The 16,336-nt window shown below is 41.6% G+C and overlaps 1 protein-coding gene across 7 annotated transcripts in view; it reads left to right on the top strand.

Moving 5' to 3' along the window:
• The first annotated feature begins 2,653 nt into the window (after window positions 1–2,653).
• The window catches only part of TCERG1 (transcription elongation regulator 1), a 35,577-nt gene continuing 21,894 nt past the window's right edge, over window positions 2,654–16,336 (top strand). For 3 of the 7 annotated variants that reach the window (XM_053376659.1, XM_053376665.1, XM_053376660.1), the window contains exons 1-7: window positions 2,654–2,774; window positions 6,246–6,471; window positions 6,750–6,902; window positions 7,827–8,097; window positions 8,848–9,090; window positions 12,501–12,563; window positions 13,730–13,930. In XM_053376659.1, the coding sequence (XP_053232634.1) occupies window positions 2,659–2,774; window positions 6,246–6,471; window positions 6,750–6,902; window positions 7,827–8,097; window positions 8,848–9,090; window positions 12,501–12,563; window positions 13,730–13,930 (1,273 nt within the window). In that variant the 5' untranslated portion in view covers window positions 2,654–2,658. Of the gene's footprint in view, window positions 2,775–5,665; window positions 5,758–6,245; window positions 6,472–6,749; window positions 6,903–7,826; window positions 8,098–8,847; window positions 9,091–12,500; window positions 12,564–13,729; window positions 13,931–16,336 lie in introns of all 7 variants that reach the window. The other 4 variants (XM_053376663.1, XM_053376661.1, XM_053376664.1 and 1 more) reach the window with 3 other exon arrangements.

The raw sequence follows: 16,336 nt of genomic DNA, 5'->3' as shown, positions 1-16,336 counted from the left end.
CCAGGGATTGTAGCTCTGCGGGAAGTTCTTTGGGGGAGAATGCATGTGCTTAATATGTATTGTGTATGCAACCTAACCCTTTAGGGGCAAGTGAAAATGTGTGCGAGAACATGGTGTCTTGTTTGCTGGCTAATTACTTGTTCCTAGGCAGCAGACAAGAAACGAGGCCATTAACAAAAGACCTAGCACAGAAGAGACATGAGTATTGCAAACAAGTGAGATTTCATTAATGCTCTTTCAGGTCAATCTTCAAAGCAATCCACTGGACAAGTTATCAAAAGAAACCGACAGCTGTAAAGTACTCCCCAGAAGATCTGCATTGCTACCTTGATGGATAATTCTGTCTACACATACCAAAGCAGACGAAGGGGATCTCCTAGTGGCTAAAAGGAAGAGTGAAAATAAGAGTTACACTATGGAGGGGAAAGAACTTGATTAACATTGGTTCTTTGAAATTATATTCCTGTGATGTAATGATCAACAACAGAAGTGGATTCTGCAAGCTCTCATGGTTGCAGAGAGACTTATATGTCAAGGTTAGAAGAATAAACACCCACTAGTGTTCTCAAAGCTATCAGCATGAGTTTGACCAAACTGCGGGAGGCAGTGGAAGACAGAAGTGCCTGGCGTGCTCTGATCCATGGGGTCACGAAGAGTCGGACATGACTAAACGACTAAACAACAATAACAACATCCATAACTCAATGGTCACTGTCTGAAGATCTTACTGCCTTTCTCCATTTGAAATTATAACCTATCATACTTGATTGTGTTTGGGTGTCTGCTTGGATTTATGAACTGCCTATATTAATATACAAATCTAAATTAGGATTGATAGAGTGTTCTTATTGCTAACCTGAGCTGACATCATTTGTTTTTCTTTGTTATATTTGCAATGAAAAATAGACAACTAGAACCTTGGCTCTGGAATACAGTACAATCCCATTTAAAATAGTAGGACTTCTCTGAGAGTTTATGTTATCATTTATGGTCTGCCATTCACCCAATATACAAAAAGTGTAGCGTGACACAGACTCAGCTTCCAGTTTTGGTAGGGTTTTCCCACTACCCACCAGGGCTGGAATTTTCACTCCTGCGCCTTTGCAATTCCATCCTGATTTCAGAAAGAGGATGGTACTACTGCTCCCACAGACACTAACTGTGGCTAGCCATCCCACAGCAGACCCCAGTGAAAACAAAAGAGAAAAACCAAAAGTAACATCCATTGATAAGTCCAGATGGCCAGACTAGACAGTCAGAGCTCTGAATAAGAGTCGGCACTCAAGCCCCAACTCTCTTTCTCATCACTCCAAGCATCTAGTCAAGCCACCAGGACTCATAGCTAGCAACACCCTGACTATATTTGTGATTGGGCTACACTATGTTCATCCAGAAGTGAAAGGTAGCAGCAACCAAAGAAAGTCCTGCTTTTCCTAACTGGTATCTTTTCAGACAGATGCCAACAACAAAAAGATCTTTTGTTTTTGAACATTTAAAAGCACAACACTTTCTCTTGCAAGTCAGTGGAGCAGCAAGCTTCTGAGTGGACCTGAGATGGCAGTTTAAGCAGTGGTATAACCTGAGAGGTATTTTGGCTTGAAATTTAAACCCTACTTTTAATCAGCAATATTAACTGTGGGTAACACTGTGGGGTGAACAAAAACTATACTCTCCCACCAACACAAACAACAAGCCTTATGAGTGGATATTTATCCCCCCCCCCCGCATCTCAGTCAGTATTTGCATTTTATTTGAAATTGTATTTATATCTGTAACAGCTTTTGCTTGCTTTTATATATACAATAGTTGTTTTATATTTTTATTGTACTGTGAGGTCGCTTCAAAATGCCTCCTAGGAAGTGATTTGTTAATTAATTAATTAATAATGGATTGTATTTGCATTTGTAATAGCAATTATATTTTAAAATGATTAAAAATACATTATAAATCATAGAAGGGTAGCATGTTAATCCGTTGCAGCAAAAAAACATAAAAAATATAACCCCAGATTATATTGTCACTCTACATTTTATATGGTGTATTTGTTTTAAAATTGTTAACTGCCATAAATCAAATGAATAAATCTGATAGTATTTGTTCTTTTTTGGTAAAAAGATCGCATTATCTCTTCGCATGAAATAAGTCCCGAGCAAGAAAGACCCTAAACGTCTCTACCATTTCGGAGAGGACACGATGGAGCCCCACCATAGCTGAACTACATTAAAATTGTGATTTTACTGTATCACTTTTACTGCTCTCACTTCAGACCCCGAGAGGTTGAAAAAATGGCTTCTCCAACATACACCCGGAAGTTCCGTATCAAAAGAATAGGATGCGTCCCTTTATTTTCTTATCTCTGTGGTCAGAGACTTCTTTTTTTTTTGAGGTAAACCAGGTCAATTCCGGGTTATAGGTCAAGTGACGTGCAAGCGAGCGGGCCGCAGGAGGGCGCGTTCAAGCGGCGCCGCTTGATGCTCTTTGAGCCAAACCAGCCAGTCACTACTCGCTTTCCGCCTCTCATTCAAAATCGGCGGCGACAGGCACCAATCGAGGCGAGGGTGACGCGACGCCGTAATGTGATTGACGCACCTGGCAGCCACTGACGAGGCGGCGAGGCCTGGCGAGGGTGGGCGTGTGCGGCGGCAGAGTCGGCTGGTGATGGCGGAACGAGGAGGAGGAGGAGGAGGCGGCGGCGGCGGCGGCGGTTCGAGTGGCGGAGCAGGCGGCGGCGAAGGGGACGCTGGGGCGGCGGAGCGGTACAACAATGAGATGAGGTAAGGCCAAGTCCTCCTCCGGGAATGGCGGCGGGCGGGGGGAAGGAAGGGGTTGGCAGGAGGAGCCGGGAGCACGAGGCCTTTTGTGAGCGCGCGCGCGAGGGAGAGAGAGCGAGCGCAGGGGGCACGAGCGCCCTTCCCGCTCCGCTTTCGCGGCGCCGGGCCCGCCCCCCTCCGTCCTTTCGTCTCGAGGCGGAAGCGGCCGTTCGGCCTCCGCTCCCTCACGGGGCTCCCCCCCCGGGCCGTCCGCCCTCCCGCCCTTCACCTCAAGCCTCGCTCCTCCCCTGGTGAGATTCCCGCTCAGCGCCCCGACCGCTTTAACCGCCGTTATTCCAGAGTAATACCGTCTCCATGCTCGCTTGTTTTATTTATTTATTTCCAACGGCTCTTCAGCCTTGGGGACGGGATGCCCGTTTTGTCTGTTGGCTGCTCCCCCACACGCAGGCGGCTTTTGCCAATGGCGGCTCCCGGACACACGCTGACGTATCAAGAGCGGCGGGCGAGCGGGCGGCGGAGGAGATGCGTGGTTCCCTCTTCCCCAGTTCCTCCTTGAACTGGCGCCTCAGCTGGGGGCCCGCGGCTCAGTAGTAGTTGAGAGCGCATGCCTCTCTGTGCATGTGGAAGGCCTCAGTATTTCAGCAGGAAAGAGGATCTGAGGAAGGCAAGGGGAGGAAATAAAACAACCCTTAGATCTGCAGCAGATGCCTGTTAAATCTATTCTGTGCAGAGTTAAATGAAGCCGAGGGCTGCCTCAAGTGTAAGGCAGGATTTCATATGTTCGTGTAACCAGACTGCATTGAGGAGGAGAAGCCCCTCAGGGTTCTGTATGTGTGAAAAACTTGAACTTGAAATGCAAGCGTAGAATGTTGTCCGGATCACATCTAAAGTTTTATCCAAATAACCAGAAGGAATACTTCACTTGTTAACAGTGGTCCTGCCTAAGGAAGCTTTCCCACGTAGGAAATACCGTGAAGCTGACATGTGACATTAATATAGGGTTGTGTTTTGCATGGTACGCTTCTGGCATCCATGTGTTGGAAAGCTGTGTCGAATGGCAGCTTCCCAACATATGGATGCAGAGCAAAACGCATGCATGACGATTTTCCCTACATGGAAATACTTGCGTGTTTATTATTAAAGTCATTTCTGTACTGCTTTGTATTCCTGGAAAAGAATCTGTAAGGGGTTTGCAACTTTCCTCAAAGCTTCAAATGAAATACAGTAAAGATCCACCATTTAAAGCAATGTAATTAACAGAAAAATATTATTTGTAAACATTAAGAAATTACAAGTAAAAAAAAATTCAAATATTAAAAATGTACATATTAAGCATAATTAGTGACTAAACAGAATAACTGAGATTGAAGTTGTGCCACCACCCCAGCCCTCTTCCACTTAAAACATATGAAGCAGCCCAGTTTAAAGTGGGAAATCTGTACTTGTCTGTGTTGCAGCTATGTGAAAAAGAAGACAGGGCTGCTTCACCTTCAATAGTCATGCAGAAGAAATAATTCCAGCAGCCGGTGAAAGTCTTTTGCACTTCTATTAAAGGTGCAGGTGTCCAGTTTGCTCTTTCACCCAGCTCCCCTGCGTGCATATACTGTATCTTTGGTAATTTGCAGTACAATGTGACTTTCACTGTATCCAGAAATTCCACTGCAAATACTAACAATCATAAGAGTAGTGGAAAAACTCACCCAGATAGTATTTTTAACTTCTAGTGTTCATAGCAGCAGTCTCTATTCCAATTTAATTGTTGTGCATCATAAGAAAAAGGCATTGTCCTTTTGAAATGGCCCATTATGACAAACAAAACAAGGCCTGACTATGCATATATAGTGGACTTGGTACTCTTAGGCCCAGGCTGTTTCTCCAGTCTGTTGCAGCAGTGGTGAAAGCAGTGAGGATTTAGAGATAAGAAGCCCTCAATCCAAGTTGTAGCCAGCCTTTATTCTCCCTCTTGCTCCAGACTTTGGGTAGATGGCAACAGTAGTGGATACTGGAGGTAGAGGGGGGGCAGGAAGACCCCTATCACACTAGAATACTGTGCTTTTTAGCAGGCCGCAGACCTTCCTCCTCTCAGAAACCTCTAGAGGAGGCCTTTTGTGTTCAGTATGAATTGAAATGAAATAACTTATATGTCTCAGAAATACTAAAAGTTTTGCTTTCTCTTGGATTCTGCCAATTTGTCCTTCCCAGGATGGATGTGGGCAACCAGTTTTTCCCATACACAAATGCATGGCAGAAAACTTTTCAGTGCTTTATTTTTCCGCATAATATTTTCCATTTCACAAGTTCATTATTATCAAATAATGGAGGCCAATTGCAAATTCTCATTACCTATGCATGTGCTGTGATAAAATTCTATCAGTTCTGTAGACAATATTTTTCCAGAACTGGAAAATTACATTCCTTAGTGAAAGTGTTCAGTCTTGGCACCCCTATTTATAAGATATATTTTAAATGACTTATATTTTACATGTACAAAATACATGCACATTGTGTCAGTTTACATAGCTGCATTGTGGCTTTTTCCTTTTAAAGTGAGCTGTGATAGGAAAAGTTCAGGCCCAAACTTGCTTGAGTTCTAAAGGCATAACCTGAAATCCTTACATATGTGCATCCTTTGTAACTCATGCAATATGCATATATTATGTACTCTTAATAGCTTTATCACAAAAAAAATCTGCTGTGGCTCTTGACCATCTCAGTGGAGTTGGCAGAGGCCACTGAGTGTTACATCACAAATTTACGAGTTATATACAACAATAGAATTTTTAAACACCTCTGTGCTATGCAACTTCCAAAATTAGAAGGTTGAATATTAAGTGTTGAATTATTTGTCTGTTGTCGTTCACCACCTTATAACCTTTGTTTTTTTCAATTTTGAGTCATCATGCCAACATTGGTATTGCACTGGCACTAAATGGTGGGCAAAATTGTTTTCCTGAGAGCATCAGAAGAGCGTTTGTTGGTTGCAAAGGTGAACGTTTTTTCTATATATACATTTACTAAGCTACCTCTGTAGAGGGCTGGGTGGCACAGTGGGGATAGCATTCCCAAATTCTGATTTAGCCTACAAGTGAAAAGGATGTAGATGTTCCCATCCAAGTGTGTGGTGTGCACCCATTCACATTATGAAACTATTGGGTGCTTTGGTATTTATTAAAATCAGTTGTCCATGTCTTGGATATATATAAATACAGGAGAGATGTGGGTATTGCACCTTGCGTTTGAGGTGACTTGTATTTAGGCTTGTGGGAGGGAAGCTTGTGCAGTGCCTTTCCATTTGAAGTATCCCCAGTCTAGATACTGCTTTCTAAGTCATTTAAATTGTGAGGACAAAGTCTCCCAAACAGTTTGGGGTTCATGATAACTTTGTCACAATGTTTTGGTTCACTTGTAACACCAATTTCCTTCTGTTGATCAAATAAATTGAAGACAAAACTGTTCATTTTGGTTTGCTCACAGAATGGCTCAACAGCAAGCACTGAGATTTCGTGGACCAGCTCCTCCACCAAATACTGTCATGAGAGGCCCACCACCTCTTATGCGCCCACCTCCACCTTTTGGTATGATGCGAGGCCCTCCACCACCACCCCGGCCTCCTTTTGGACGTCCTCCATTTGATCCAAATATGCCTCCAATGCCACCCCCAGGAGGAATTCCTCCACCTATGGGACCTCCACATCTACAGGTAAAAATATGTATGAGATGAGGACAGTATCTCTTTCTGCATGTCCCCCAAATATGCTCTGGATGGTTGGGAGAACCTCCAGAACAGTTCTGGGAGGCATGCAAGGGGAGGAGAGGCTGGGAAAGTTCTGTTGTGTTTGGGGAAGATGTTCTGTGCATGCAGTGATTGAGTTGGATACAGCCCATAAGGACTTATTTCTGGATAGATTTGGTTAGTTATGAAGGCACTGTGAATTTGAACATCCCTTGTAATATTTTTACTCTTGCATATGTTTGTAGAGACCACCTTTCATGCCTCCTCCAATGGGAAATATGCCACCACCTCCTGGTATGATGTTTCCTCCAGGGATGCCACCTGTCTCTGCCCCTGGAACACCAACAATGCCACCTACTGAAGAGATCTGGGTAGAAAACAAAACTCCAGATGGAAAGGTAAGATTTATCCCTAGTAACAATAGTAATACCGTATTTTTCGCCCTATAAGGCGCACTGGCCCATAGGACACACCTAGTTTTTTGGGGGGGGAAATGAATAAAAGAATTTTATTTCCCCCCCCCCAGCCACAGGGCTGGGGGGGGGGGAGCCCGAGCTTCCCCAGCCCACAAAACAGGCTGCTGTCCCAAGCCTCGCGCACCCGTGGGAACTCTCGCCGGGCACGCGAGGCTTGCGGATAGCTTCCTGAAGCGTGGAGAGCGAGAGGGGTCGGTGCGCACCGATGCCTCTCGCTCTCCAGGCTTCAGCGAAAGCCTGCATTCGCCCCATAGGACGCACACACATTTCCCCTTCATTTTTGGAGGGGAAAAAGTGCGTCCTATAGGGCGAAAAATACGGTAATTGTTGTCTTGCTGCACTGAAGATACAACAATCCTGGTGGGAAAGGCAGAAGGTGTGTATTTGAAGTTTTCAGATTGGCACCACAGGGGGGGTCTGAATTGTTCCCCTCTTTGGTAAAAGGACCAGCCCAGGGGCCTAGTGATTCCATGGCTGGCCCTGCTCTGCATGCCGCACCTTGATTTGGGGCCCCATGTCATGGATAACTTCACAACTGCCCACAGTTTTGGCAGGCACAGTGGTAACCTTTATGGCAGCAGAATCCCCTGCAGGATCGTGCTCAGTGGATGGACATGTCTGCAGAATCCCAACCCCCTCTAGCAGCATTGATCAGGGGATTAGGCTTGCATCCTTCGCAATCTTATTTGTTAAGGTGGTTGTGTAGTATTGTAAAGCCTTCAGAATACTAAGAAAAATTTCTAACAATTATATTGATTTTGAGAGTTTTATCAGGTAGGAATCTGAAAGGTGAATGGAAAAACTAGGTTATGTACAGTAGCATAAAATTGTCTTTTTTGCCTCTAGGTTTATTACTATAATGCACGGACACGTGAGTCAGCATGGACCAAACCTGATGGAGTGAAAGTTATTCAGCAGTCTGAACTGACACCAATTCTTGCTGCTCAGGCCCAGGCTCAAGCCCAGGCCCAGGCTCAAGCCCAAGCTCAAGCTGTAGGTGGTTCCACACCTACTACTACTAGTCCTGCATCAGTATCTCCATCTCCATCATCAAATAGTCAGTCGTCTACAACGTCTACTAGTACCACAACGACGTCTGTTTCACAAACAGTTTCCAGTAAGTAAAATTGCTACTGAGTTTAATATTAAATTATTGCACCACTTGGAGGTGCTATAGGATTCTAGAATGCTTACAGTCTGAGTTATAGAGGGAAATATTGAATATCTGCATTATTCTGTGGCCATGCATATGCTGAAGTGTTTCAGAATTTTGCTTTGTATTACAAAGTGTACCTTCACTCTGCAATGGTACAGTGTAGTTTCCTTGTTCTTTATTTTGACTAGGAGCAATGTAAGTTCCTAATACATCAGTTGTTCAAATGACTTTATTTGCTGTTTGATGAATCAACAGAAAACTCATGCCACTGCTCTGGAGGTTTGTTAGGTGCATTTTATGGAAAATGTGGAAATGAAATAAAATCTTAATCCTTTGAAGAAAGCTGAAAAAACCCATTATCAGCTATTTTCAGAAATTTGCCTAGGCTGTTTGAGGTGAGTGTGCGTGTGTATGGTAAATTTTTGCAGCTGCAGAGATTATTTCATTATTTGATCCTTGCAGCAGAAACCTCTTGGTGACTCCACTAGCAGAGCACCTTGGTAATCTTGGCATTAAGATTGAAGTTTATACTAAAATGAAATAACTTGCAAGTTCTTAAGTGGCCTCTCTCTGTAAACTGTGCATAGTTTTGTAAATTACTTATGAGAGCATAATGAACTTGGCATTATTTACAAGGGAATCTTGGTGAATCGTATTAAACATGGAGCTTATACATGTATGATATAGGGTTTTGGATGTTCTCTTTATCAGCACCTACAACACAAGACCAGACCCCCAGCTCAGCTGTTTCAGTTGCCACACCTTCAGTCAGTGTTTCAACCTCTGCTCCTTCTGCTACATCTGTGCAGACTGTACCCCAACCAGTCCCACAGACTTTGCCTCCTGCAGTACCTCATGCAGTACCTCAGCCGACAGCAGCAATTCCTGCTTTCCCACCAGTAATGGTACCTCCGTTTCGTGTTCCTCTTCCTGGCATGCCTATTCCACTTCCAGGTAAATTGAGATACTATGACTGTCTTGCCAGCCACATGTCCATGTTGTCAATTTGTTTGCACTCATGTGTCTACTGTGTATGGAATTTGCCTGAATCCTCTTCATTTAAAATATATTCTTCAACAAATTTGGAGTTAGCTGACAGGCTTTTTAGAGTAAAAAAAATAATTCCAGAATTTATTTTTATTGGCAAGAAGTCATGTAAAACACTTTTTTTTGGCATGAATACATATTATACTTCAAACACAATTTATTGGTTTAACAGTTCATGGTTGGAAGAAATTCACCTTGTCTTTGTTACTTAAGCTGCAATCCTATATACACTTACCTGGGAATGCTTCCTTCTGGGTAGACTTGCTTAGGATTGCACCCTAAGAATGTGATACTAGGCTTTACTGACTTTAAAATAAGCAATGCCTTGGTAGAAGTAGACTACTGTCTTGAAGTAAATAGCTGCTTTGGTGAATTAACTCTTATTAAACTGTTTAATTACCTATACAAGCTCTTCAAAACATTAGTTGTTGAGTCACATATTGCAGTGCAGCTATTAATGTATGCATATTTGTAATTGATAGAGTAAAACTGACTGAGTGCAAAAGAAATACACTTTAGTTGTTACCTTGCCAAGTGGTAATTACCAGATGGAATCAGTAAACTTTCATTAAAGGACAGTATAAAATGAATTAATAAATTCAAAGATAGGGTTTAATTATCTGTCAGTGCAAAAAAGTTCAAATCCATGGTGCCACCCTTGGTGTCCTCCCTTTCTTGCCATCACTTGTACCCCTAGAATTTAAAGACAGACTGTGTTGCAGACAGGGAGAGGATTTGGTGGTACTCACATACACAAGTACTTTTTGGCCAGGCCATATAGCTTCATTCTGAAATTGGAATAATTTCAGGCCTATATGGTTGAAGACAGAATCTTGGACCTATGTGGGAAGTGTGTTTGAAAATTTGCTAGTATATAATAACTACTCTAGTCTATTTTATTTTTTATTTATAAAAATTTCTATACTGCTGTTCATTTGAGGATCACAGCACAGTTTACAATATAAAAATACAAAAATGCATAGTAACAAACAAAAAGAATACTCTCCTCCACCTCCACCCCTGTTTAAAAGGCTGTTGTGTTTAAGCCCTACTTAGGATTCTAGCATTACCAGGATTCTTAAGTCACCTCAGCTGACTGAAAAAAGGTTAACTTTTTATGAAAGCTACATCTAGTGCCAGTGACATATGTGGGCATTTATACAAAGATATGTTTTTCAAATTCATGAAACTCTTCTAGTTTGGCTTCAGTGCTACTGGCCAAGTTGCCTGTCTTAATAGTGAAACCTCTGAGATCTTAAAATATACAATATGAAATTCCAATAGTTATTCTGAAAAGTATAAACGTGATTGGTAAAGCAGCGGAAACTACCTAGCACAGGAACAGCAACAACAGGAGATACAGAAGGAAGGAGGAATTGGTGAAAATTCCACCATCTTCCTCCAATGTGAGCAGAACGCTGCTGATTGCAAGTCTTGATGCAATTAATAGTGTAGTTTTTGTTGTTTCCATAGGCAGAATCCTATGTGCCTTCTTTAAACAGTCTTCGCAGCATAAAAAACAAGTCAAGTTAGAATACTAATGCACTAAGAAAAAAATAGGAGAGGTTGGAACACCCAGTAACATTTTCAAATACTGAAAATGTATTTCACATTGTCAGTACTGCTATTGTACGTAAAGAAGTACCTGTTCGAATTATTTCCTCCCCTTCAGCCTTAAGTGTTTAGTTATAGTGTTTAACTATACAGCCTTAACTAAACAGTCTTAAGTGTTTAGTTATAGTTATATACTATAAGCTACTGGTACATTTTAACATGACAAGTTTGACAGTGGAAATGGCTACTTTTCTCAAAAATCTTTCTGAACAAAAGCTTGCCCAGATTCAGTGATCTTTCTATAGCACAGTCTTACGCATACTTATGCAAAAGTCAGTCACACTGTAATGATACTTACTCTCTAGTAAATCTGTTTAGGATTGCAGCTCTACACTTAATTTTCAGGCATATTCAAAACATGGTTAACAAGATTAACCTCTGCATTCATTGCAAATTTGTAACGTAAATACACCCTAACATATATCAGCAAATATTTTGCTTGACTTGGCAGTTGTGCATTTTGTTCCATGCATGAATAAAGCTTGGGAATATTATTAGAAAAGATATTTTCTGGAAGACTAATGCAATACAAAAACCCATGAATGATAGTTGAATGTTTTTGTATTGGACACTCTTGAAGAAACTTTGTTTTTTGTTTGTTTTGAACTTGGGATTTAATTTCATTTTGTGCATCTCAAAATATGGGAGTAAAAATATTCTAAAAGAAATTTGGGAAGGGTTTACATTCTTGCATTTTCTAGTGTTAGAAGGTACTATAAACTTGGTACCTCTTTAAATTATCTCTTGTCTGGAATGTCCCTTCAACCCTGTTTCCCTCCCCTCCTTCCTCAATTGCTGGGTGTCCCATCCTATGCAACCTGTCAGCAACATTTTTCACTTGGAAAACAGTTCTTGACTGCTCTTTTCAATGAATAAACTTAAGAGGCGTCCTTTAAACGTAAGCCTACCTTGCCACATGGGACTCTTCTGTGTGGCTAGGGTAGTGTTTTAAAGAGCTAATTTGTAATTTGTTTTGGCTCCGGAATGGAGTTAGGAGCGGGAGAAGGGAGAGAAGATACAAGGGAGAGCATATATAGGCAACTAATGAGCCATCAACTCAACTTCTCTGTTTCCTTTCTTCTTTTGGAGGGGGCCTGTTACCTTATCCCTTACTTGCATTCACTACCTTACCTTCAACCTTCCTGTTTTCCCTCTTCAGACTGATACTCCTGTGCCTTCTAGTATAATTTGCTTTCTCAACACCACCATTCTTCTCCCCCTGCTCCCCCAAATACATTCCTAAGGCTTCAGTCCTGTGAACACAATGGGGCTTCCTTCCAAGTAAATGTGCATAGGATTGGGCTAAATGAGCTATTTGCACTAATCCTGGACAGATTGCTGTAATATGGCAAGATAAGTATGACCTTTCATAGCATTGTCTCACAAGGGGGTGGAGAAGCTTGACCACACTGAATTTAAATCCCTGCATCATTCCCTCATTTTTTTTAAAAAAGATGGCTGCATTGTCATTTAAGTCCTCATGTTCAGTATAATCCGAGATTATTGCAGGAACTTGTCATTGATCTGGAATCACTATACTAAAAGGGAAACGCATTTTAGACCTTCCTGCTTGCTTCCCACTGCCATTGAAAAAAAAAATGGCATGCTAAATTTGTAGCAGGAAAATTGATACTACTCAGATTCCCAGTGGTAGCTGACATGCAGTGGCAGCTTTCCAACATGCTTGCTTATCCATTTTACAGGTGTAGCAATGATGCAAATAGTCAGCTGCCCGTATGTAAAGACAGTCGCTACCACCAAGACCGGTAATTTTTTTAAACCATCTTAGTCTGTTTTGTCTGTAAGTTGGCATGGTAGTGAATGTTGTTGTTTTTACCTTTATTTGCTTTTCCCAAATAACTGGATCTCTTATCTTTATTTTCAAAATACACTTACAAGTACAGATTTCACATGTAGTCAGCAAGATTTCCCCCCAATTAACTGGCTATGAGCTTAATTAGTTAAAAAAAAAAACACTTATGCAAGTTAGACTACTCTGTTCATGTGAATCTCTTCCATAACCATATTTTGCTTTTCCTTTCCTATGTGGGATACAGTGTTTGATTCCCCCCTCCTGCTATTTGTACAGTGATCAGACTTTGTTTGCATGTTAGTGTGCTTGTGTATGTGTGTCTGTGTCTATGTTTAAACTTACATGTTAAAGGCTGTTCTAGATATATATGTTTTCATGCAAAAAGGAGATTGTTGTCAGTACCTTACATATTCACAAAAAAACTAGAGTCATGCTGCATTAAACCATCTGTTATTTTAACTTTAAAATCCAAAAATCAAAGTTGAAAGCAAAATCCCGGGTTGTATTGGCACCTAAACCTGTGATCCTGACTTCTAAGATTGGGGGCTCCTGACAGTGCTTGAAGGAGCTCAGTAAGTGTGCAGGACTCTCTCCCCTTCCATGGCACTGGGGAAGCTCTGCTTGCATGTGTGGGTCTGCTTTGCTGGATCACATGACCATTTAATAGAGAGAACTAAGAAGATTTCCTGATAATCATAGTACATCTGTACTGAAGAAGCTGACTTTATTGTTTTACTACTCTTTGTTAGTGTTACCACTTTGAAGAGCAGTAAATCCTTCCCATCTTCTTTTAATGCTGATGCTTATGATAGTGTATGGAATTAGCAATAACTTCATTCTCAGCACTTAAAAAATAGTGCAAATTCACAAGATTCATCAAATATTTACTACATTTTGTGCCATCCATGACTGGGTATACAGGGCAGTAGTGATTAGGCAATGTGCAAGTACAGTGTACTAACACAGAACTACAGCTTAGAAGAAATGTCCCAGCTTCCAGTATTGATAGCTTCAGTTTCATTAATAAGCCACTGTATATGCTGATTTCAGTTTGATGCTTTGGATTCACAAAATGTTACTTTATCAGTACTTGCCTTTTTATTGCTCCTTCTTATGTAGGTGTCTTGCCAGGAATGGCTCCTCCTATTGTACCTATGATCCATCCTCAGGTTGCTATTGCCGCTTCACCTGCTACATTGGCTGGAGCAACAGCAGTCTCTGAATGGACAGAGTACAAAACAGCAGATGGGAAGACTTACTACTATAATAATAGGACACTGGAATCAACATGGGAGAAGCCTCAAGAACTGAAGGAGAAAGGTATAGTGTTCAGTTTTGGACCAGCTAATGTTGTGCTTTGCAAAATTTAAACGACAAATTGGCTGATGAATGTTTGTGCTTATTTCTAGCATTTTTAAACCTGCTGTATGTCGTAAAGGTAAAGGGACCCCTGACCATTAGGTCCAGTCGTGGCCGACTGGGGTTACAGCACTCATCTCACTTTATTGGCCAAGGGAGCCGGCGTACAGCTTCCGGGTCATGTGGCCAACATAACTAAGCCGCTTCTGGCGAACCAGAGCAGCGCACGGAAATGCCGTTTACCTTTCCGCCGAAGCGGTACCTATTTATCTACTTGCACTTTGGCGTGCTTTCAAACTGCTAGGTTGGCAGGAGCAGGGACCGAGCAACGGGAGCTTACCCCGTCGTGGGGATTCGAACCGCTGACCTTCTGATCGGCAAGTTCTAGGCTCTGTGGTTTAACCCACAGTGCCACCCACATCCCTCACTGTATGTCTTACATACAGTTAAAACAAAAGTCTCTCTACAGACCCACGATCTAAAAAACATGATGCAGAAAGAAAAAGCCATCGTGAGTCAGAAGTTGGGGGGAAGCAAGCTCTGCATCTCTTATAATGACCAACATAAAAGGAAACATTTCAGGGACAGGAGGAGTCCAGTGGAGCTGGTCTTTCAGAAAAGCTGATGGGATGATTCAATGTCCCACCTCCGCTAGTATGCTACTTCTTTTACAGTCTTTCCCTTTCTTACTAGCTCACAGTTGAAGTTCGTTGCTTCTCTTGTTGTCTTAATATGGCACACTGTTACAAAATGCCCCAGTTTTGCATGTGTGACTTTGGGTTCCTGGATAGCAGACCTCCACCGCCAGGCTGCGGTTTCTCTCAGCTTCCGTTTGTCTAAACTGAGAGATGCCTGTTTTTTCCCTGGAGCCTACCGCCAGCTGTTTTGAGAGTCTCCAAGTATTTGCTTTTTATGGATTTCGTCTTACAGATGGATGATTTCTAGAATTTTATTTAGTAGCCATCTCCAGGTTGCTTCATGTTCTCTATTTAAATTTTTTAAACCATTTCTTATTGGCCTTGGCATTTCTGTTGCAGTGTAAAAAGGATATGACTCTTTGAGAGTCCTTTGTACAGGATGCCTAGCACTATAAATCTGTCACTCATAAGCTCTTCTTTTTTGCTCCCCAAATCATGAATTTTAAAAATGGAATTCCATTGACTCTCTAGGCTTTGACATTTCAGGTGGAAATACTCCACCTCATAAACTATATTACACTTAAGAATAAAAAATCAACCAAATCTGCTCTGCATAGTTATTTTCAGTACCTATCTTATTGTCTTGTCCGTAATTTCTTTAAATTGTATTTTTAAATTGCTGTAACCTGCCCTGGGATCTTAATGATGAAGGGTGGGTAAGAAATCAAATAAATAATTAAATAAAATTAATAATCCTTGGTTTTCCTTAATAAAGGTGAAGGATTTAAACATGAGGGAGCTGAGTCTAATTTCTCCTATCTCATTGTAGCACAATGTTGCTGTGCAGCAACAATCAAATCTTTTCTGCCAGACTGGTTATTCTGAGGGTCTGTTGAAGCTTTCTGGGGCTGGAAATTGAGCAATTTTTGTAACGCTTAAGGCTTGGGTTTCTGACACCATCTCATACTATTTCAGAGAAGGAGGCAGGCCCCAAAGGATACCTAACAAAACAGCAACTTTATTGCTAAGAACAAACTAGATTAGAATTGCAGCATAGTCTTAGTTTGGGCAAAGACATAACAGTAGTCCTGGAGCCAATATAAATCTCCACATATCAGTAGCAAGAGAATACCGCTATATTATCTCATCTTTGTTGTGTAAACATTCAGAATTATTTTCTAAAGTACTTGTGGTATCTGCTGATTACAGAAGTGATTGCCATCCTTACCATAGATAACCAGTGTAAGGCGGTTGCATATCCATGGTAATTTTGAAAAGACAGAAAGTATGAAAATATATTTCTTTTGGAAATATAAGTAGAAGACTGTAAATAACAGTTGCTTTAAATAAAACCAGACTGCCTAGTGAAAACAAAGAGCTGCTTCTTCGAACTCCAAGGAGCTTCTCCAGACTACATACCTGTTCCTTCAGGGAAATGCAGCTGTGTCGGCAATAGGCAGATTTTCTGGATTTCTGGACTGGGAAACCACCCACAAGGCCTTCATCTTACCAGGATTCCGACTCAGTATTGGGTCTTGTCCAGTCCACCACTGTATCAAGAAATTGAGAAATTGCACAGCACACTATAGTTGGATTTAACAGAAAAATAGAGCTGGATGTAATCAGCATACTGATGATACCATACCCCAAATCTCCTGATGACCACTTCTAACAGCTTCATATAGATGTTAAACAGCATCATGCAGCACCTAAAAGTGTAGCTGTCTGG

Source organism: Podarcis raffonei, chromosome 2, assembly GCF_027172205.1.
Source record: "Podarcis raffonei isolate rPodRaf1 chromosome 2, rPodRaf1.pri, whole genome shotgun sequence".
Lineage (NCBI taxonomy): Eukaryota > Metazoa > Chordata > Lepidosauria > Squamata > Lacertidae > Podarcis > Podarcis raffonei.
The sequence above is the reverse complement of the archived record's forward strand: the minus strand, read 5'-3'. Positions and strand labels throughout refer to the sequence as shown.